General features: G+C 46.7%; 1 protein-coding gene across 1 annotated transcript in view; it reads right to left on the bottom strand.

Annotated features, from left to right (window-relative positions):
* GOT1 (glutamic-oxaloacetic transaminase 1) overlaps nt 1-24,248 on the bottom strand; it is a 164,170-nt gene that overhangs the window by 19,247 nt on the left and 120,675 nt on the right. Inside the window, exon 7 of the mRNA XM_069611538.1 lies at nt 16,649-16,814. Coding sequence (XP_069467639.1) covers nt 16,649-16,814 — 166 coding nt within the window. The remainder of the gene's footprint in view (nt 1-16,648; nt 16,815-24,248) is intronic.

The raw sequence follows: 24,248 nt of genomic DNA, 5'->3' as shown, positions 1-24,248 counted from the left end.
TGCACGCTCTGCAGTTCGCCTTGGGGTGGTCCCTCGGCAAGCAGAGGTTACACGTGGCGTGTCTGTCAACCCAAGGGTACTTGCGGGGCAAAATTGGAAAGGGGTACCCCTCCATACGCACCCTGTGGCAGCCGGCTAGTAAGTGTAGGAATATATAAGAAGATGTATCTATATATTTAAGAGTGTAGAGTATGTACCACCACCCACTCTCCCTACTTGCAGGGCCGAGGCTAGCGGCCTTCCAAGGCCCAGGCCGAGGCCAGAGGCCTTCCGAGGCCCAAATCCGTCGTGCAGCTCTCGACGGTCTATTCCTTCTCCGTGCCGGCGTCGAGTGTGGAAGTTCAGTGACTCAACGTTGGGGTGGAGAAATGGGGAAACATAAAGACATTTTTGCAAAATTATGGCTAAGACCAGGGAACTCCACGGGATTCTTCCGACCAGTATGGCGGAAAAACCCAATCTGAGGGTCCTAGACGCGTGAGGGATCATGGGTACAGTGGACGTCACACTAGGGATAGTATTACTGGCACGCCCTGTGTCGATGCCCTTTTTCGAGTTTCGAAAAACAAACTGTAATACTCTGCAGCTTCCACTAGATGTCGGCCTATGCACAGCTTGTGATTTAAGCAGATTCCACAAGCCTCATATATATATATATATATATATATATTTTGAGTCTGCCAAATTAGGTGTGATATAAATGATACATGAATAAATTGCATCCATGGATACATGTATAAATACATGAGTGAATGCTGGGTTGAGTTCCATGATATAAATGCATATGTTAAATGAGTAGGAGAGACCCAGCAGCTGTATTTTGTAAAATGTGTTCCAATATGACATAGGTAGTGTAATGTATTTCGAAAAGTACTATTTCACTACCAGTTTTAAGTGTTATATAGCCGATATTATAAATGTATTTTATTTCTCTATATTATTTCCCTACCTTTGAATGTTTTACTTTTCTGCTGTTAGAACATTTAAGAGTACACTGTTAAGTGTTTTTACTATGTTATTTTAAAATGTTCACAGGTTTCTTTAATCTGCACATTTTAACACTGCAAGTTATTTTTCTCTTTTTTTTCTCCCACATTTACATTGTTATTTTGAAATGTATGTTTGGTATGTATAATGAAAGATTTTATTTAATTTCCTAGGGAAAGGGGCGGGGGGGAAGTGTAGTATTAGCCTTGCATGACACTAGGTCATGAGAGCCATGGAATACCGCAGCAATCTGGAATGGTGTATCCCTGGGACTTCTAGGGATGTCCATTGGTTACTTCAGGATGAGAGATGCAAAGTGAAGGATGCTTGCTTCCTGGCTCTCCCCTTTTACCTATAGCAGTTAACCTGTTGCTTATAGAATCTAATTCTACTGTCCGCTGGCTCCCGCATCCTTCCTGTCTCATGGCATCATTCACAGACCCCAACACTACAAAGCATCTGAAGTCCAAAATGGGTCGCAACCCTATGTCCTTTTTCAGGATCAGAAAATAAAGAGAGCACCAGCCTTGGTCTCTTTCCACTACAGGTACCTGTTCCATTGCAACACTATTTTCACCCCAGAAACCACTGAGGTGACAACCTGGTCCCTCTGTACGCAGAATTCCACCTCTTCTCAACTAAAGTACATACTAATTGAATAAAAATTTGCTAAACTGCATTTTGACTCTCTAAGTGAAATGGAAATGCAATGGAGTTGTTTTTTTTAAAGCAAAGACTTATTAATATTGTTTACATATGTCATCAAATGTATGCATTTTAGGTAATAAATACCAAATTCAAAGAATTACACCTTGCATTTCCATAAAATTCCATATGAAAAAACATTCACTTCAAAAAGAAACATAAATGAGTTTGAACATGATCCAGTAACAATCCTGTATTGATCTGACAAGATTTTCGTCATATTGCTTTGAATACAATTGGTCAATACATAACACTATGCTTTTCGGGGTCCTATTCCCCTTCTTCAGGTGCGGATGTTACTGTTTATTTTCATTTCTGTTGAAGATTTTTTATATATATATATAAAATCAATATCGCCATGCCATGCTTCTCATGGCAAACACCTATGCACATGTCAAGGTAATGAGATCTCTTCACTGACCTTACTGCACAGAACCGACCCAAATCCTTCAGGGTGGTAGTTGACAATACTATATGTATAAATGTCACCAGGATCCGAGAAAATATGATCCATATAGTGTATGAATGATTTCGGTTGTACTTCAAAGTATCAAAAGCCAACCCGCAAAATTTAAGAAAAACTGCAGCCACCTACTTGTTGAAGAATAATCAAAACTGTCCACTCGATAGCCTCCGTGTCTATTATATAGAAGCAAGCTGCTTTTCTTGCGTGGTTTATCTGCAAGGAAATTACAAGACCCACCCACAAGGAAAGGTTATCTACAAAGGAAAAAACTCCTAGTCTAGCCAACGCTGTTTCATCAGCAGTTCTATATTCCTAAAGGTTAGCTCACCTCATGTATTTTCAGGAAACCAAGGTCCGGGAATCGGGAACACGACTGCAGGAGCAGCCTCCCGTCCCGGGCTACGGTTATATTCACTTCCTGTTATTGTCACGTGATCGTAACTACAATCACGTGATCTGTCAATTTATTATTCGTAGCATCAAAGAACAAAAGGATCCATTGCACCCTTCTCCAACAGTGTCTGAACTTCCTGTCGGAGGAGCGGGTCTGGTACTTTCACGGCTGGCCTCCTTAGTGACAGTCTAGTTGTTTCTTTAGAAACGGGAGGCAGTAACCATAGGAGAAAGTAGTGCCCAAGCATCTGTTGTAATACTTTGCCATTCTGTGATGCTGGGATAATCTGCCTCCCACCACTGTCGAATGATTCATGTTTTCAAAGTGGTTTTGTGGCACTGGTTGATGCAGAAGGCAAGGCAGCGGATACTGCTGCAGCTCCTCTGCCTGTACGTACTCGACTGTCTCGAGGTTGCCTTCTCTGTCCCCTCTGGTTAAATTGACCTCTTCCTCCGCTAACCGAGGAATAGTAACAAAATTAACATCCCTGAGCAGAAGACGGAGCTGTTCGATCTTGTTGTGGCTGCCCAATGGACTGACAAAGATGTTGCTGCTGCTTTAGACAACTGCAACTTTTCAAGACTTGTCTGCTTTTGATCCAAACAAGGCCCTTCCAACAGCATTTCCAATCTGGATTGCACGTCAGAAACAAACCCCAATTTACAAAGCCAGGCAACTGTTCTAAGCACTGTACCATCAGCCATAGAACAGCTAATACAAACTGCAGTGTATAGCCCTGACTTGCAATGATTGGCACATAGCATCTTTACCGCCCTGAATAATGTTCATAAAGCCATCCCTTTCTTCCCCCTCTGGGATATGTTCAGATGCCATTGCCATCTCCTCCCACAAAGTGTGCTTGCACTTCGCTATAGCACAAGTTGCATTTGTTGCTTTCAGTGCCATACTCCCTGCAGAGAAAACGTAGTTTCCCATGGCATCAAGCATTTTATCCTCCCTGTCCGGATGAAGCAGTAGCTGCTTGCACAACAAGGCTTTGTGGACTCTGATGTTTCGAAAGAAACTCTGGATCCACTGATGAGTCTGTATTTTTGTGTGAAATCCTTGTGAACAGCAGGGATGGCATCAGGATTTTTCCAGTTCTGTAGAACTCTATTCTTCACTGCTGTATGGAAGGGAAGGACTGTGTCCTTAGGAGGTCCCCTGTCCAAAATATCTATAAAGTCATCTTGTTCATATTCAACAGATGATCTACCCCATCAGAGGTATTCAATAACCTTTGCCATTACTGATCTATAAGATGCATCAGCGCGACCTGAACCTCCAGGAGTGCCAAAATCAACCTCTGGAGAGGTGTCTAGACCACCGGCATCCTGCAGGGTGTCCACAAGGTCTCTCCTTTTGGATTCCTGGGATATCAGCTCCTCTGGAACAGTGGAGTGCCATATTCCCTACCAGAAGTATAAATAGGGCTTTCTTCCTCCACCTCTTCCTCATAATTAGAGGCCAAGGACTTGAAAGTCTCTTTTGCCCTGAGGTTTAAAAACCTTCGACAGACTTTCGAAAGTCTGAGAGCTTTGACCCCGACTATTTCGGCCTCAATAGACTAGACTTCCGATGCCTTTGATGTCGACGAATGGGTCGGAGAAGGAGGATCCCTTCAAGGCGTTGAGGCCATGAGAGGCACACAAGATGTCTTTGAAGGCTTGGGCCTACTGTTCGGGCCCTCGGTCAGTTTTCTTTACAGACAACACCATGTCGGCTTTTCACATGATGGGGTTGGGCGTCTCCCACCACTTCAATCAAGGGGTTAGCTTTGCCGACTTCTCAAACACCTTCAACATTTGCCATCAGAACTATTCCAGTTCCCCCCGTTTTAGGAAGTCTTACCGGTTTCCCTTCAGGTGATGAATCCATAGAGGACGATCTGGAGCAATAACTCCTTTTGTCTGATCTCCTCGAAGATGACGAAGAGGACTGTCGAGATCTCGAACGCTTTGAACTTTTACTGTGCCTCTTGGCACAATGCAGAAATCTTCCTCTTGGGCTTCAGACTGCATTTCTGTGGGGATCACTGAGGACGAACTTGGGGATGGTTTGCCCAAAGCAAGTTTCTCCTTCCTCTCGTTTAAAGCTTTCTCTGTCAGACTGGCACGAGCCACAATCTTCAACGATGTGGCCCCGCCCTCAGGCACCAGAGACCTGCTTGATGAGGGTCAGTTATGGACATCTTAGCCGAACACTCACCACATTTCTTGAAGCCCATTTTCGGGTTAGGCGTAGACACTAATAATAAAATTCATAACTGGGCAGTTAAATAACCCGCTGAGGCAAAGAACCATTTTCAGCAGCTGTGCGTAACAAACAGACCTGAGGCAACAGGCACAGTGTGTGCCATATATTCGAGCATCAACATGGTTACATGTGTTAATATCCCTGTAAAAATATCACCATACGAAAATATCGCTATATTTTTTCCGCCGATATTAAGCCATGGAAATTGTGGGGGACACCCCTGCAACCCCCATAATTGTTTTAATTGAGCGGGGGACACCCTCGTTCCCAATAACCCCATAAATTATTCCCACTAATAATATCGCCTATGGCCTTACCCCATGACCATATACACGACGATATTATTGGTGGGGATAATATTATCCGATACCGTCAACGTCATACTCGAGGAGGACGGAGGCTCTCGAGGGATACAAGGTCGACGGCAACGCACAGCGCCATGTGCTGAAAAAGGTTTGCGCTGGAAGCAGGATATCCGAGTATATCAAAGATGAGGAATACGTTGCAGGACACAATCCATTCAAAATTCCCACATTTACACACAGTATTAGCCACATATGCAAGTCAGTAAAATAAAGGTTTCTTGGTCTTCGGTTGCCAGTGCCCACTGCTTGAATATGGGGAGCAGAATTCTAACAGTGGGCCTTGTGTTTCCTAGGTTCTAGTCATTTTAATTTTGCAGGCAGGGCTTGGCAGACCCTTCATTCGACCTCACGGTTTGCTAGGAATTATAAAAGGCATATTGAACACCTCGCTGGAGTTTTGGTGGGGGTGCGGGGGAGGGAAGGGACTGCGGATACAGCACGTAACCTCTCTTGGAAATGGTTGTAGCATAAGGGGGCTTGTGTTTTAAAGGTGATGCTTAGCAGTTGGTGGCACCCAGTTCATGTGGCCAACCAACCCTCTCCTATTAAGGTCAGAGGGAACTTTGACACAGGGATATCTCCAAGAATGGCAGCGGTTGCATTGGCAAAATTGACATGCCTTCAAGGAGCACACTGTCTGAGGGGTTCGGGCACCACACATACAACAGCATTATGCGCAAAACATCATAAAACGACTGATCATTCAAGCAAAAGATGCAAAACAATCTTCTGCTTCAGGATTCACCGACAGCCATGCTCTTTGCAGTACGGCCTCTGCCGAATTCAACAGATATAAATCAGATTATAATGTGGGCACACAGATATTTAAAGCAGGCTTATTAACCCGCAAAGAAAAGGCGAATTGATGGGCTATACAAGTTTTGATATCAAGCACATACAAAAGGCGTGTGATGCAAGACAACTGCCTATATTAAAAAGGACCTACTAATCACAAAACAAAAAGAACGACCTAAGCCACCAGCCCTGCACACCCTCCCTACGTGTAGTGGCGATAGGTTACTGAATATTATATGCTGAAGGATAACTCATAAAATGAAACCTATTCATATTTCACATTTTAAAAAAAAAAAGTGATCTAGTGGCCTAGGTTGTTCTTTTTGTGTTCAGTTTTAAGCGTCTGGTACGGAGTTTGCGCCACATTCAACAAATATATACGATTGTACAACTAGAAACACTTGTGTTAGGTAACTTCCCAGTGGCCACTCACACATCCACTCACATAAGTCAAAAGGAATGGGACAGCGTCAAATATGGGTGTATTTTATATTTTAATAATGCTCCATTTATGTTTTCAAGCCTGCAAGGTTGATAAATATGTGGACATTGGTTCTTGGGAGACGCAGACCTACACATTGGGGCAGAGGTAGCCTACATGCACTGTGCTCTTTTGCAGTGCAACATGTTATTGATGCAGGTACTGAATACTACTGCAAACGTACTGAGTGGGGGAAGGAACAGCTTATGGTTTTCTCCCAGATTGGAAACCACGGGTGCCTGAAGCCAAATGTGCTTAAAAAGATGCCTATAAATCGTACTTGTCTTGGCAGTCCATTTGTGGCTAAGGCCTGCGCATATGGGTGTTTTAAATAGCATTGCATAACCATCTGGTGGTGAACTGAGAAAGAGCACCTTGAAAGCCTGTTGGTGAGCTGGGCGATTAGAGAGCAATACGTACAAACGCCATTCGTAATTAAAGGATCAGCTTTCCCCAAACTAAATATGTTCCTGTCTGAAATGTTCTCATTAAGAACAGGTGTCTGGAAGGTTAAAAGCAATTTTGGCCCCAATCAGCAGAGCATGCAGAACTTTATAACAAGAGGCACGTAGGCAGGGCTGGCCTTAGCTGCAGCAGCGACCTGAGAATTGGCGCCCCACCCGCCCCTGATCAACAAAGGTAAGGGCAGGAGGGGGGAGAGAGGATGCTCCACATTTTTTTCTACCTCCTGCTAGTGCCCCTCGCAGGGAGTTAATCACCGGAATAGGACGCTCATGCTAATGCAGGAGCGCCCTATTCCAATGCAAACTGTCTCGCTCCCGCGTCAGGGAGGGGAGGTAATCGTGTGAATAGGGTGCTTATTGTCATTAAATGCGCCCTGCCTCTGCGGGTGCATTTAATAACAAATGGGCGCCTGCTCCCACTACACCAGCTCGGGGAGCCCTTGAAAGACTCCCACAAGATGGCGTGGCAGGAGGCTTATGGCCCTGGGGGCATGGCACCCCAGGCTGTCGGCCGGCCCGCCCTGCCCCACAGCCAGACCTGGATGTAGGCCTCAAAAAACACAGGAGCCAGCTTTCTCTGAATGGAGGCTTTACGTGCCTTTTTACCAGTGGGGGGAAAACCCGCCACTCGACCCAGATTGCAACCATGGAAGTGGACAACCTTATCACATTGGTCGATTGCAGATAAAATGTCAAGGCTTTACATACATCACAGTTGTATAAAGTCCTGTCAAAATCAGATAGTCAGTTGAGGAAACAGATCTCATTATTGAGGCATAAATTAGGTGGGAGGCTTCTGAGAACAACTTTTTAATTCGAGATTTAAAAAAAAAGTTACTCTGGACAGATCGCATCGTGCTCTACAACCCTCTTGGCTGCTGCGCGGCCAACCAAAAAGAGAGTCTTCAAAGAGACTAGATGCAGATCTACTAAAGCTATGGATTCAAAGGACTTATGCATGAGAGCAGTAAGATCCATATTAAAATCACAGGAGTTTCTGTGGCTGGTGCATCTCAGAGAGTATTAAGGAAAGGCAGTTAAAATAAATCTTGACAGGATTGCTGAAGATGCAGAGATCACCAATGTTCAGGTGTGCTCTCAGATCAGAAAAGTATGTATGGCAGGATCCGAGTGCTGCAGTAGCACATCAGTCTGCGTACCACTTTTACAACGTATGGTAGCAGTGGGAAAACGTAAGCACCAGTTCCCAGCCAGAACAGGAATTAATCCCCCTCTCCCTGGGAAGCATTACACTGCCAATTCCATTTGTGCAGAGGGGTTCACCAAGAAAGAACTCCACCACTCAAAGATCACCATCGATCATCTTGTACTGAAACGGTAATTCATAAGGATGCTGTGATTCTCTGCAAAGAGAATCCGTCTCAAGTCCTTGCCAAGTGGGAGGTAACTGGGAATACACGGTGGTCCAGACACCCATGGCAAAGTTCTAGCGTCAGCCGGCACAATCGTGGGGACTGGTGCCTCGGTTTATTCACATAGAACATGGCTGTCATATCATTGGTGAATACCAGAACTCTAAATCCCCGGAACAAAGGCAGAAATACCTTGAGGCTTCGAATGTCTTTCAGCTTCAACACATTGATAAACCACTAAGCCTATGCTGGAGACCCAAGGTTGTGGAAATACAGAGGACCCAGAGTGGCACTCCAATTTGAGAGGGAGGAATCGGTTCTCTTGGAAATTTGAGGGTACAGAATCTGAAAGGTCACTCCACCCAAAGAGAGAAGAAGTTATCCATCAAGCAAGCTCCTTTTTGGAGGTATGCAGAGATGCGTATCAGAATGGACTGCAGAGAGGGATCATGACTTCATGAACTGGCCAGAGGGATTACATTCACTCATTTAAATAGGAGCAGAGGGCATCACCAGGAGCAATGAGGCAAACAGCCCGAGAGCCCTCTGGAAGGGCAATGCCGGGAATCCATCAGCTCTGAACAAGTGTACAAAAATGCATGGATCCAAGGATTGAAAGCCAGACACTCCTTTATGTGCCACAAAAAGCTGATACAAAGCAATGACTGCACCATGATCAGAATAGATTTCTTCAAATGCACAGATAGGCTTAATGAGAACACGAAATCCAAGGTCAACTGTAAGCTGTTGCTGTTACCGCTACCTCTTTCAAAGATCTATTGCACAAACCCAATCTCACTCCTGCAAGGGGAGTAGGATCTGAGGCGGTATGATCATCTTGAACCTCTCACTCATCAAGCAGATGTTGAAGATACAGGGGCTGAGGATTGTCTGCACCCCCCCACCTTTTTTCTTCAGAATTGTAAAGAAGCTGAAGAGGTAATCCCCTTCAATCCCGAATGGGACCGCTTTGATAGCCTGCAGTTCCAACAGTTTCAGAATTTACAAGTGAAGAATCAATGAAGAATCAATCAATGAAAGTTGTGGTAAGGTGGGGTGGAGGCGAGAGGGGCACCATGACGCCCTTGCTGACAACTAACAAGGTCCAGGCCTCACTTATATTGTTCCTCTAGGCCGAAAGATGGAGTGCAGGCCAAGCACCCTCGGCATTGTGGGCTCCTTGTGATGGAGCACACGAAACCTTTGGCTTGTCCTGAGAATAGGGCACTCTGCCAAAGAAGGACTTGCATGTCCTCTGTTCCTTGGGTTGGAGGGAACCTGCAGCGGAGTCTACAATCCCATTCTTGAGCAGTTTGTTTTGCTGGTTGTTTCATGATCAAAGACAAGGACGTGGCAATAAAACATGTTGGTCTATTCTTTTGTTCATCATCCAAAGATATGTGAACCAGTTGCTAGCTATCAAAGTGAAGGTCCCTCTCCTTTTCCTTGGCCTCATGGATGAGCTTGGTGCTGTGCAACCATACTGATCTACGTAGGTGGAGACCAATGCACACGCTTCTGGTGACAGTTCACATGTTCTGCTACAGACTCGAAGATGTCACATGCTACCTACTTAGGCTCAAGACACTTTGGGAGGAACTGCTCCCACTAGTTCTTAGGGAGGAAATCTACAAATTCAGGGGTCTAACTCCCTTCAGAGTTTCAAACTGCATGCACCCAGAATTGCCTCCACCTTAGGTTCACAGAGGTGTAAGGCACTGTTGAGGTAGACCTTGTTACGCCACACTGAAGTGTGTTATTCTCCTTACCCAGAGGCGCAAGTGTGGTCGAATATGTGAAGGCGGATACTAAGGTGTGTATGCTCTCCTGGCGAAAGACCCACCAAATTCACTGTCGAGTGGGCTGGGCCAATGGCTTAGTAGTGCGCCAGTTTCTCAGCATGGGGAATGCTGTAAGCAGCATCAATGCACTTGCTGACGAGCTGCAGCAAGTGTGGGGGCTACCAGTTCGTCATTACCTCTTTCCTGATGTAGGGCTGAGGAGGGACACCAAACATTTTGTCCTTTTTCCCAAAGCACACTCCGAGAGCACACCAGATTCCACTGGAGGCAGATCTGGTGTCTGAGCTGCCTGAATTCCATGACCCCTAGCACCCTGTCTGGGGAGACAAAGATCGATGAGGGGACTTCACCCCGATTCATCTTCCTGCTCATCTGGGGAGTCCTGCTGAGCCAGGGGAGCTGGGATCCATTTTGTGTGGGACTTACCTGGTTTTCCTCCACTGTAAGACTGGTTGGTTGGCGCAGGGTGGGTCCACTGGCAGAGGTGGCTGTACCAATGCTAGGGTGTGTGGTGGCAGAGGCAACACCGGGCAAGTGCATGGGCTTGCAATCCCGGAGGGGCTCAGCGATTAGTAGTGTGCCTTTGGCACCATTTCTTGTACCACATCCATGAAGGATTACATATGATATGATATATGCCATTTATAACACGCCTGTACACAAGTGTTTCTCGGCGCGACAAGACAAGGGAGGGAAGACAGAGTGATGACAAGACAAACTATCTTACTAGGCCGCGTTTCATTCAGATTGTGCAAGTGCTGCGACGTAAAGTGTAGCGGAAAGGGAGGAGTACCAGGGAGAGGTTTGGGGGTTGAGTGCAATCAGGGCAGCATTGCTCCGAGTAAGTGCAGCACGGCTTTGGCTAAGTGCAAGGAGGCAGGGGACTGTGGGTAACAGTTACAGAGTCTAAGTGCGCAGTAGGCTCAGAGGAAGTGCAGGGGAGACTGCAGGGGAGACTGATCATGTAGGAACCTTTAACCCAGTAGACTGAGGGTAGCCAAGCACAGGTTGGTCAGCAGGGTAGACAGCGAGAGAAAGCAGAGGAGACAATGAAGGTCTTTCAGAGGGTCTTGAACTTGATCCTTGCAGCCATCGGGAGTCCGTGGATAGATTTTAGTGCTGGAGAGATACAGTACCTGGGCTTGAGGACAAGTCTTGCAGTCCTGTTCTGGATACGTAGCAGAGGGCAGAGAGTAGGGTAAGGCAGATTGAGAAAGAGGCTGTTGCAGTAGTCCAGCCTAAAGAGAACCAGGGCTCTGGAGACAATGAGGTTCTGGGGGACAGTGAGAAAAGGAAGAATACCTCTGAGGAGGTGCAGCTGGTAGTGGGCCATCTTGGCAAAGTCTGTGATGTGATGCGAGAAGGAGAAAGTGGAGTCGAAGAGGACACCAAGGTTTGTAGCCACACAGGAAGGTAAAGGAAGAGTGCCCAAGGAGGGCAGCCAGAGTGAGAGAGGGGAAAGCTGGAGCACGGTTCCCAATGAGAAGGATCTCCGTCTTACTGGCATTACGGCAGAGATCATTGGAAGCGCACCAATCGCGGATAGACCGTCAGGAATGAGCGAGAGAGAAGAGGAGCTTGAAGGAGAGCTCGGTGTCATCAGCATAACACTGAAAGATAGAGATCAGGTGGGCAAAAGGGGCCAAATAGACATTGAAGAGCTAGTGTGAGTGGATAGAGCCCTGGGAAACACCACATGTGGAGAGAGAGGTGGTTGAAAGAAAGGATCCAAGTTGGACCTGGGTGGTGGGTCGGCCCATGAGGAAGGTGGTCAACCATGCCAGGGCCTGATCCATGATGCCCAGGTTCGCACGGAATCGTTTGATCAGGATGGCATGATTGACTGTGTCAAAGGGAGAGGAAAGGTCAAGGAGGATGCGGACAGAAGGAAGGATTAGTGAGCAGATCTTCACTGGTGTTCAAGAGAGCAGTTTCCGTGCCTCTGGCTGCTCTGAAGCCAGACTGATGGTCATGGAGATAAACAAATTCAGTGTGGAGTGTAGGCTTGGAGATAGGCAGCTTGTCCAAGAGTATGCCCAGAAAAGGAATGGGAGATCGGGCGATAGTTTCCCGGACAGGTAGGATCGTAGAAGGCGTTTAAGGAGGGGGTGCACAAGGGAGTGCTTGAGGAGGGGGGGACGTTTCCAGTTGCAAAAGAGGGATTGCAGAAATTGGTCAAGGCTGGAGCAAGGGTGTCATATCTCCTTGGTGGTTCTGGAGGTGCAGGGAAGCACCTGTTTTGGATGACACTTTCATAGATCAGACTTGTCAAGAAACAATGTCAGGTGTTGTCGCAAAAAAGAGGAGAAAGGAGGAAGAGAGGCGGCCAGAGGGTGGCTGAGAGATGTAGTGGAAGAGGAGAGAGAGGACAGGATGTACTGAGCTTTAGTGGTGAAGTGAGAAGCCAGAGCCGTACAGAGGGCCTGGGAGGGAACAGGAGAGATGGAAACAACTGCGGAAGGATTGGCCAGCTCCTTACATATTGTAAAGAGTTTGGCCGTGTTGCTAGAGGCAGCAGAGATGTGGGATTGGATGTGGACTCTTCTTGGACAGGACAGAGTCTGTATTGCCTTTGGAGCATGCGGCAGGCCAGTTTGTCAGACGATAGGCCCAAAGTCTAACTGCACTTGCGTTTCAGGGCAGCAAAATCAGTCATACCAAGAGTTGCACTTGGAGGTAAGCTTCAGACAGATTCTCATGACTGAGACGGTAGGTGGCAGTGCTGGGGTAGGCTTAGCCAGAGGGACAGAGTTTCAGGTGAGAGGAGAGCAGAAAGTGGTCAGTCCAAGAAAGGAGTGGTGAGAGGGATGTCTGAAGAAATTAGAAATTAGGCGTGACCAGCAGAATGTGTCGGACCAGAGGGTAGAGAGTGTCACAGAGGTTGCAGAAGTGCCAAGATGAGGGATTAGTGGCATCCAGGTGGATGTTGAGGTCTCAGAGGAAGAGGAGAAGTTGAGAGGTAGAGGCAAGGAGAGAAGAGGCGAGGTCAGCCCCCTCAGGAAGAGGGCAACCTGGCCAGGTGGCCTGTAGATTGTGGCCGCAGTCAGAGAGAGGCCAGGAGAGATAGAGAGCCTGCAACCCAGGCATTCAAAGGAGAAGTAGGTATGCCTAGGAATGACAGAAGCAGGGATCCACCCCAGAAATATCAAGTCTACTCCACCTCCAGGTCTGATGGTTCTGTGTAAGGAGAGGATCTTGTAGACATCAGGGAGGAGTGTGTCAAAACGCGTGACAGAGCTGGCTGTGAACCATATCTTGGTGAGAGCGAGGACATCCAGGTCAAGTTCTTCAAGGAGATGGCAGATGTCAGAGGAGTGTTTGACAGCAGAGAGAGAGGTTGCCACATTTGAAAGACTTCAGGGTTGGGGGTACAGGCTAGAGGTACACCCAGCAGAGGAGGTGGAGGGGCCTGAGAGTGGGCAGAGAAGGTGGCAGAGTAGCCAGAGAGGAGGAGAAAGGTGCCAAAGAGGTGGCGGAAGAAGGAGGTGGCAAAGGAGCCCGAGAGGTGCCAGGAGGAGTAGCAGGAGAAAGAAGGAAGTTGATAAAACGCGGGAGATGCCTATCGAAGAGGCAATTGGGCTGAGGACCCTGGACCAAGACAGTACCATTCAAATAGACATTAATGATGATCTTGGAGGAGCAGAAGGAAGCCAAGGGGGCCTCCCACCGAATGCCACCATTAACGGAGGGGGGGGGGGGGAGGAAGAGAGAGAGAGCCAAGACAATATGAGGCATCCATAGGTCTGGTGAGGGAACAACAAAGAGGAAGTCGGTGGGAGTATGTCTGGTGGAAGCACGGATGTAGGTATCAGCGATAGGGGGGGCTTGGGTTGGAGACCAGGATGTCCCTCTTGAACTTCTTCCTTTCAGACTTAGTGAGAAGGATAGGTTAGGAGAGAGTAGTAGTTAGAGAAGATGGAACAACTGGAGAGCACCATAGGGGGTGCTAGGAGTTAGATAGTAGGGGGGAGGGAGCGAGAGAATGGAGAGATGCACAGCCCAGCGCTGCCAAGTGCAGGATACGCAGAGGGGGATGGAGGTGGGTCAGACAGAAGGCAGCACACAAGAGGAGCAGACAGGTGACGCACAACAGTAGAAACGGTACCCCCAGCTAGGTGGGGATCTAGAGAGTGGGAGAGAGCCTAATGGGACACAGTTCACAACAGTAACCACAGATGAAGGGGACCTAAGGAATGGGAGAGAGCCTAAAGGGACACAGTACACACAGCAAGAGTGACCACAATTAAAGGGGAACTAACGAAAGGACACAAAAACACAAAGTATGGCTAACAGCTAAGGGCAGAGCCTAGGGCTGCGCAGAGAAAGAGAACGTTATGTCAGATGGTTAGGTGGAAGTACACGCAAAGGCCGGGGTGTTTAATAGGGAGCAGACGTGGCTTCTCCCATACCTTGCTTACTTTTTTTGGTCATTGCTGATCGGCGGCTGTGCCACAGGCTCGCACTCTGCGCTGCTACCCCTTAGTCGCCAAACACCTGCGTCGCACAACACCACGGCCTTGTCCTGCGAGGGCTTTGCCAGAGGATCTGATCCTCAGTTCTTAAAGGTTTGGATGGCTGGATGTAGGCGCAACGTATTACATATCGACAGGCAGAGTCTCCTGCGCACCTGCATCGCCCAACACTGCGGCCTTGTCCTGCGAGGGCTTTGCCACGGAGGATCTAGATTTGATTTTGGGCATTTGTAACACACAGAATTGACTCAACCGTATAAAAGGCGCAATTGGTACAGAAAGCAGGGCCACCAACGAGCCATGCAAAGAGAATCCAGTTTACGGGAAAGAAAGTCCCCAGGAAGCCTCCGAGCACCACCTCTCCCTTATTTAAAAAGGAAGGTTTTAAGAGCTCAGCAGAAGTGGTGCAATGACTCAGGAGCTTGAATATCTCGAGGCAGACTGTTCTAGAGTATAGGGTGAAAGACAGCAGATCTTCTATCTCCCTGTGAGACAAGTGAAGAAAGGGGGGGGCGGACCAGTAAGCAACAACTGATCTCCTGATCTTAATAGCCTTATTGGCTGAGAATGGCTGATTTCATCCTCCAAATAGGTCGGGGCAAGTCCTTTCAAATATTTAAAGATCAGGCAGACCACCTTGAATGCAATTCGGTCCTGCACACCCAACCAGTGGAGTGTCTGGTGGGAGGCCGAAACATTAGCAGAACTAGCCAGCCGCCAGACCAGTCTTACGGCAGCGTTCTGTGCTTCTTGAAGCCTGTACAGCAGTTTGGCTGGAATACCCACTGAAAGGCTGTTACAGTAATCAAGGTGTGCGTTCACCAGGGCACTCACCACCATCACATAGTCCTCCCTTTGAGTGAACAGTAATACTGGTCATAGTAATAGCGAGTAGAAAAATAGCCTGCACCTTGGCGCCGACTTGGCATTTGCTTCCAAGGTTATACTGCCAGAAGCAGCCCACATTTTTGATTTTAGTAGAAAACTTCAATTTAGCACCAAGAAAGCTAGGGACAGAGGAGCACTTTACTGCAATGAGCAGGTGTCGCGGTCCAAACAGTGCCAATTTAGTCTTGGTTGGATTGAGTTGGAGCATCCACTCACTCACTTCAGCAAGGCACTGTTTAACCCCAAGGAACGCTTCCTCAACATTCAGACCATAAGACTGGAGGATAGCTCAGGGGCGAAGTGTGCGTCTTGGAAGCAACACAAATCATTGCAACACAGGCCCGAATCCCGGTCTTGCGCTTGGAAACTGGTCTCCGGTATTAATCGCGGTATAAAAGAACAATTATAGTAATAACATTACCAATTTTAATGAAGATCTGGGCGTCATCGGCGTAAGAATGGAAATTCACCTCATCGCTCCTCAGGATATTCATTAAGGGCCGCAAATATAGATTCAAGAGCAAAGGTGACAATGAAGAGCCTTTTGGTACTCAACAACCCAATTATATAGAATCCAAAATAAATCCCCCAAACTTTACCTGTTGGCGGTCAGCTAGAAAAGATTAAAACCATTTACTTGCTTGCTTTGCTCTGAGACATTGTCTATACTTCTCAAGTGATTGAGCAGGATGCGATTGTCAACCGTATCAAAGGCCGCAGAAAGGTCCAGCATCACCAAAAGTGATAACTCTCTTCCATCCACAACCTTTAGAAGATCGTGCTGTACAGCCAAGAAGGCCGTCTCAGTCCCGAATTTTTCAGTATGTTGTGCATGAGCCGAGCAACTTAATTTTTTTAACATACTACTGCTACGCTTCATTCCAAGTCTGCCTGAGACGATGATCTGATAAGCATGCAAGGAAAGACAAGGGATATAGGAGTACATTAGATCTTTTCCTACAGTGCTAGATCTAAAACAATGTCAGCAGATGTTCTGCTGGATATTATGTGTATAACAGTTGTAGAGAAATCCTGAAAATGAACAAGTAACAAGAATATAAAGTTGTGGAAGAAAAGCATGAATGTGACACAAGATTGTGTGTTCCATTTCCTATAAAGCAAGTTCAGGTTAATTGCAATTCCAGATCTACAGCCAAAACAAAGATACAGAACACGCCCATTTGAAAAATCAGCTCTTACCATTCTGCAAACAGCTCAGGACTGTTGAGGGTGGTGCCAACAATGCGAGCTCCCTGTGATGGAGGGTTGGACCAGGTAGTGCGGACAATCTTCTCCAACTGAGAAAGGACACGCTGAACGTTGTCGGAGTCTTTGCCCACGATAGTCAAATTTCCAACTCGCTCATCTGAAGATAACAGTAAGTGAGCTGCATGATTCAGTGTGTGCCACTACTGCACTATGCTCTCATAACTACTTTGATTCGGTGTACCAAAAAGGGATTATGAACTTGCGGCTTGGGTCTGGACAGAGGGACTCAAGGTTAAGTTGCAATGGTTTTCCTGTTTTTTAAACTTACAAGAGAATTGAACCCACATGCATACCAAAACGTACAAGAGATGCAATTGTTTTCAAAAGCAATGGCTGTAGTTTTTTCCTCTCTCTAAAGCATTATACAATACAAAACGAACTGACATTTTGGCAGTTTAAATTGAAGGTGGAGTGTCTGTATGATATCCGTGCAGATACATTATCTTTTTTACAAAAATGAAAACGCATAAGATTAAAACCCCCAAAATCAAGGATTGACAAGCAAAATGGTTTATATGCTTCTATATTATGCCAAGTCACCACCTTAGTAGTTCGAGCGCCTAGGCTTATCCGTGGAAAAATCTTGATGTGAAGGACTGAGTAGGCATGACGTTGGACCTCCCTCTATCTCGTAAGCCAGTATAATGCACTCGAGGAAAAGCTGGAGAAGCTACCAGCATTTCTCAGCATAGCTGTGGTGCTTTTTATAGTGCAACTACCAAAACTAATCAGTGCTTCAGCATTTTACTGCTACATAATGAGCACTGGTGAGCAGCCGGTCCCTGGTTTTGGGCAGAATGGCCAGAACCAATGCTACTGAGAAGAGAGAATACAAAGTGTTTTGGGAAACCGAGTGGAGATTATTGGCATGGCAAATGAGAAGGCTTTTAGTGCATGGAAGGAACAAAAGGCCTGGTTTCCTTCATAATAACCAATGAGGGATTGCTTAAAAATATCTGAACCATCAGAAGTTATGAAGCAACTTGGAGGTGCACGTCAGACACTCCCTCCCTTCCTCACGCCGCTATCGATTGCTGGGCACACCAAAGCACCCCTTACTAACCGATAAACCATGCCCGACTCCGTCCCACCGAGTTGGTCATGCTCCTGCCCACCCGAGCTTGAACTAGGGGGCCGGCTCAGAAATAGCTGCAAGCGGAAGCAGGAGCTCTCAGTTACCCTCTGAAAGATTCAGCTTTATGATGCTGAAGATGCAGGCCATGTGCTATGGCAGAAAGTACATAGGCCCCACCTCGAGGCTGAGTGGCCTGTGAATGTAGCCTCAACCAGTGCACTCACATCAACTGTTCTGCTGGAAATGTTCAGACTACTGCATAGATAACCCTGTTTCCTCCATATCAGGCCTCGTAGGACAGTGGGTGGAGAAGCAGCAAAGCAGAGAAGTGTGTGGTTTGAAGAGCATGTGGCAGTGTCTGGGAGTGGATAGTGCAGCAGAAACCGATGTGCACAGGTGTACGCTCACAGCCGCTCTCAATTGTCCCCTTTGTCTCTCAGCTTGCTGTTCATCTAACATACTGTCTTTTCTTATACTGAGCCAAATCAGTAAAACATGAACTACCAAGTTGCACCCTCCTAGCACGACAACCCTCAAAACACCATGCACCCTCCCTACTCCACAATTGCCCACCAGACTGCCCTACCCCCCCACACCTGCCTATCCACCCTCCCTAATGCTCAACTGCCTTCCCCATCTTTCTACCCATCAACCATACCCCACAACTCCCTATCTAACACCTCCCTGTCCCTCATGCATGCCTACCCACCCACCCTATCCCACATCTGCCCATGTCCAGGCATGCCTCCCTACCCTAATCCCCCCCCCTTTCCACACATGCCTGCCCAGCCCTCCTGTCCACTCAGACACAATACCTCATGCCCCTCAGATCACATGCTCTACCCCAGATTGGCCCAAATGCTACCTCATACAGACAAACCAGAACCCACACCCGCACATAGACCCTACCCCACAAACACGCACCCTACTTAACAATTCTTCCTAGCACCTACCCACATACGGATTGTTTCCCATACCCGTCCACCTAGTTATTCCATGCCTGCCTATCCACATACCCTTCCTAAAACTCCCATGTCTACATACCCACCCTACCTCTTGCCCACTCGGATCCCTACATGCACGCCCTACACCACCACCTGCCTACCTATCCTAAATCATCCAGTGGGGCACGGTTTTCTTAAGACCCAACACTCTCGCAGCAGGACAAGAGCAGATGGCACCTGGGAGCGTGGCAGTCCCTCACTTCTACTGCTCCCTCCTACCAGGAGTTACCCTATTCTAAATAATAATTGCTTAATCCCCACTCATCCCATCCCCGGCTCACTTACTCACCTATCCCCCGGCCGATCCCACGCCAGCAAACCCACTCAAACATGCCTTTCTACACAGCCTACCCCCACAACACAACCATGCTTAACCAACCCAACCTGCGCCACACCTACCTAATCCCAACCCTAGCACACCAAACCTAGCAGCTCCATCTACCCACTTAGCCACTGCATGCCCCACGCTAGCAGCCACTCAACCATGCTTAAACCCTTGCCTAACCCCACCCACACTACCTCTATCCCACCTACCCACAATGCTAAAGTCACGAAGATCACTTAGAAAAGCCCTATTACTGTAGAAGCTCCTACAAGTCTTGAAGTGTTTGCAGGCACAGAACATTAGTAGTAAAAATAATAGCAGACAACTCTGCACACTGCAGTGAACATACGTCCATTACTAATGTTATGCGTCTACAAACACCAACTTGCAGCCATGATGGATCCAAGCACGCAATGCATTTTACATTTATAGGCAAGAATGCAGTAAACTACTGCAAATACTAAAAAACGATTGCTTTTTTTGTTTATTTTAAAATGAGATTGACATTGCACAACCTAGCAGAGCGACTGCAACTTCTACTGTAGTTTACTGCACATCTAAGCAGGATTACCATCACTAGAAAATGAAGATCTTTTTGGGTACTGAGCTGAAACCTTAAACTAGTACATGCACCTTCTAATGTGATTTAAGAAAACAATTCCCTGCCTGGTAGTTTTGATACTCCTAGTACTTGGTCTCCCTCCTTCACAAATAATTGCTATAGCTTGCACCACAGACTGGATGGGAAAAAGTTTCTCCAAAGAAAGACCGTCTCTTTAAGGCATTTAGAATGGGGCTCGGTACATGCAAGCATCCCTCTGCATGCTTGGCCCTGACACCATCAGTGCAACACCAACTGATCTCTCCAAGTCTACAGTTGTTTACACCGTGGTGGTTGTGATATGGCGTATGTGCATAGGGGCATGGCTGGGAAGGCACTGTGAAGGAGGGAGAGCAAGGACTAGAGTACCAGAATCACTATGAAGGTAATTCTTTCATACACCAGCATTGTGCTCGGCTTCCTTCCTAACTAGCTGTAAAGCCAGTCTGTGCAGGTCCATTAAATGGGTGGAGGAGACAGAATATGCTGGCTAGAGTACAAGTTCCACAGCATTTGTGGCCAAAAGAGCACCACTTCAGGAGGAGATATTCAAAGAGCAGTGCCTCACAAAGGCACGAGTAGCCGTCCATATAGTAATCCTGAAACGGGAACATGTTTCTAGAAGGCCACAGAGTCTGTGGTCTTAAAGGCCTGGAGACTAGTAAGTTCGAAGGCCTCTGAAATTGATGATATTATCCCTTTAGAGATAGAAGCTTTAATGCAATGTCCTCAGGGGAAAGACTAGCATAAGTAATGAACAGATATTTTGACTTTCTGAAAGACTTAGTTCTTTTCATGTAGAACTTTATAGTTATTACCACATTGAGACTGTGCAAAGTCAGACCTGCTGAGGAAGCTTGAGGTGTAGGGATAAAGACCGGCAAAACAATCTACTCAAAATAAATAAATAAATAAATAAATAAATAAATAAATAAAATCTGGCTACGTTTTAGGAATGAAAGATTGAACAATCGTCAGGATGACCTTGTCTCTATGTAAGATATAAGGATCTTGAGACGAAAAAGCCTGAAGCTCGGTTACCCTTTTCGTGGATGTAAGGGCCATCAAAAAAAGCCCCTTTTCCATGCGAGAAAGTCCATGCCACAAGAATTAAGAGGTTCAAAAGGCCTTCGCATAAAAGCAGCAAGAACCATATTAAGGTCCCAAAATGGAAAAGCTCTCCGAATGGGGCAGGGGACGGGTGGAGGGCGGGGCGATGAAGAAGCCCCTCAAAATGCTGCTCAAAATCATTCTTCGAAGGAAAAGGTCTCGTCAGAAAAATTATGTGGCTATGGCAGACAAATAGTGAAGTAGAGCTTGCAGGATTGAACTTGAATTCCAGTATCTGCTAAGGGACTGTGAGGACAAAACATTGTCCAATGAGGCTCTAAGTGTATTGATATCTTTTTGTTAAGAACCAGTAACAGAACCTTAGCCATTTGCTCGTATATTGGCTTTTTTGTAGAGTCCTTGCTTGCTGCTCACATGACCAAGATGTTTTTTGTCAGATATCCCAGCATGAGCATGAACTAGTTATTCAGGAACCAGACACGCAAGCCCAGTAATGAAGAAACCTCCCTCCCTGAGGAACTAAAGGATTTTGGTTCCTGGGGTGTAAGTTAAATACTCCTCTTGAGAACAGGGGGAGGTCAAAGAACCACATTGGCCGTGGCCAGTAAGAAGCCATGAAGATTAAGCTGCAACTGTGAGTCTCCATGAAGGTGCACTAAGTTCAGCGAATTAGAGGAAAGGGAATGGATGCATAAAGAAACATCCCGGAACAATCCAGGCTAAAAGGCATCCAACTAAGGAGTAGACACTGTACTCCTGACACAGTTGCTCTGTGTTATAAACAAGTCCACCAAAGGATCTCCCCATTTCCAGAAAAATGTAATGATGTGGCCGAACTATTGTGCTCCCATTTACGAATAGCACGGCACATACTGCAAGTCTGCCTCCACGTTCCCCTTTCCACGAAGATGGGCTGCAACAGGATAAACATGGTTCAGAAGGCTAGGAGGCACAATTAGGGGGACTCTTGTTCAAATAGAAAATTGCTGTGGTTTTGTCTATCAACACCTTAAACACTTTCCCCTGGATCAGAGGGAAGAAAGACAAGGATCAGAAAAATGGCCCTTGGTTCCAAATAGTTTGTGAAGACTGCTCTCTGGAGGTTCCACAAACTGAGTTTGGCGAGTCTGGCAGTGGCCTCCCCACCCAAAGAAGGAGTAGTCCGTGGTCACACAGATTTTATGAGAAGGAGGAGAAAAATAGAGACCCCTTGATGAGGTGTAGTCCAAAAGTCCACTACTTGAGAGAACTCTAGATCTCCTTTGTGATGGTAGCCCTCATGGGCTGAGGGTCTGACAGTTTGCTAGTAAACACAACTGCAACAGTCTCATTCCAAGTCTGGCAAGAGGAACAACTAGAATGCACTAGACCATGAGTCCCCGAAGCATCTGTGACCACAAAGCAGATGTTCGAGTCCTGATTGCGAAATGGTGGATTGTCGGTTTTGGAGCCACTAGTCTGTCGGCCGGGGTGGAAATACATAACTCAGGACCTCCCTTATAAATAAGATCTTCTGGGCTGGAACAAAGGTGGACATTCCCATATTGATCAAAAGCCCACATCGTGTTGGGTTTTGCAGATGGGATAGAGGTGGGCACGAGTCACCCATGAAGTGTGCAGGTTTGGTTTGGCAGTAAGGTGTTTGTCCATGGGGTGGAAGGTTTCCCCATGTGTTGAAAAGTTTGGGAGAGGGGAGGTAAGGAAAAGGGAGGGGAGGGATTGCCTGATGTGTATTTCAGAGTTGAAGTATTTCATGAGGAAGTGGCATACTGAAGTGGATGGTGGTTTTTAGAGGGCTATGCAATGCTGAATAGTTTCGGGGTACGATTGGTGGTAGATTGGAGTTCTTGGAGATAGCGGGTGGCTTTGGCATTGCATATGGCCGTTTTGTATTTGCTGCAGCAGTGTTCGATGGTGGTCCGGCATATGTTCTTTACCTGTTCTTTCAAGGCATCCAGCTTCCTGCTTTGGAATGCACATTTCCATTCACATCTTCCCGTGGCATAAAGTTGCAAGGTATTAACAATGGACCATGAAAGGAACATAACCGACCAGAAGCTTTAGGACTCTGAAAGAAGTTTATCAAAAAAATGTTGTGCCAGAAAAAAAGAAGTGAACATAAAAAGTCACAGGCAAAAAAAGTATGAAACGTCACCAATACTTTTGACTTAAGAGTGAAAATATTTTCTGTGTTCCAAACACAGGAACGGAACAGAAGTAGGGAGAGGATGGCTAAGTGGAGGAAAGAGTGAGATTGTCTTCAAGGGGATGAACAATGACACTGCAATACAAACAATCAGGTTGCAAGGATTGCTATACTATGATAATGGGCTGCAGTGGCGTTTTCCCCTCTCTGAGGGGGCGGTTCCATCATATTGCAGAAGGCTGAAGCTATTGCCTCCTGTAAGGGGTGGAGAGGGGGGAAAGAGTTCAACCTTATAAATAGTAAGCCAAAGTAGTTGTCTCTCCCCTCAGAGACAGGGTGCTCTCTCCCAGTGTCACGTTCCATTGGTTGTGAGGGAGCCATCACACATATATGCTGCAGTTTCCTCCTCTGGGTGAACAGTGCTTTCCCATAGTAGTAGGCCTCAGCAATCACCACATAACAGTGATGACATGTCATTTTACACAGCTCAGTGCCCGTTTTCCCAGCTATACATTATCAAAGGCTCTTGCTGCAACCGTCTTGTAAAAACAACTTGTTAGGGAGAATTCTCTGTTTAGGCTGAATTTCCTAACCTAGCGAGTCCCCCAGCAGCTTTGCTGGATTTCTGGAGTTTATTTTTTTCCATCCTGCCAAGAGTGAGACTCTTTTTCTCCCACTCTTGGACATGAATGTGTGTAATTCCTTTAAATGTCAATGTGTTCTATGGGCTATGGGGTCTTTTACTCCATAAGGTCTCATATGTTTTTCTATGTGTGTTACACCGCACCCTCCGTGCCGTAACACTGGGGCGTCCTAGCGGACCTCCATCATAGACTCCATACCCAGGGACTGACTACTGTCTCCCCGGGCATGTAAAGTCACCATTGGCTTTACTAGACCTAAATTTACTAACAGAACTAGTACAAACCATCTTATTGTGGACGTACTAGTAGGGGTAATTCGATTACTCCTGGGTCTGTTATTCGAGGGGGCACTGTCCCGTCCCCCTCGAGTTTTGGCTGGTGGCAGTGGAAACTACTTGTTATATTCGACCCCGAATATAACCCTATGGGATTCTTCCCATTGTTGGAGATTGATACTTTTTCTCGTTAATCTCTAACATACCACCGGTCTACTTATCTTAAATAAGTCTATCGGATGGTATTTTCTGCCAGAACTCGGTTTTTAAAATGGCGTCTGTGTTCGTCTCTGTGACTCCTAAACCAAAGGTTGAGCCCTTTGTTCCACTTTTGGCGGTCTTCTGTACAGAGACCCTCCAAGGTGGTGCCATTCTGTCTGGGTTACCACA

This window comes from Ambystoma mexicanum, chromosome 8 (genome assembly GCF_040938575.1).
Source record: "Ambystoma mexicanum isolate Mex_15411 chromosome 8, UKY_AmexF1_1, whole genome shotgun sequence".
Taxonomy (NCBI): Eukaryota; Metazoa; Chordata; class Amphibia; order Caudata; family Ambystomatidae; genus Ambystoma; species Ambystoma mexicanum.
The sequence above is the reverse complement of the archived record's forward strand: the minus strand, read 5'-3'. Positions and strand labels throughout refer to the sequence as shown.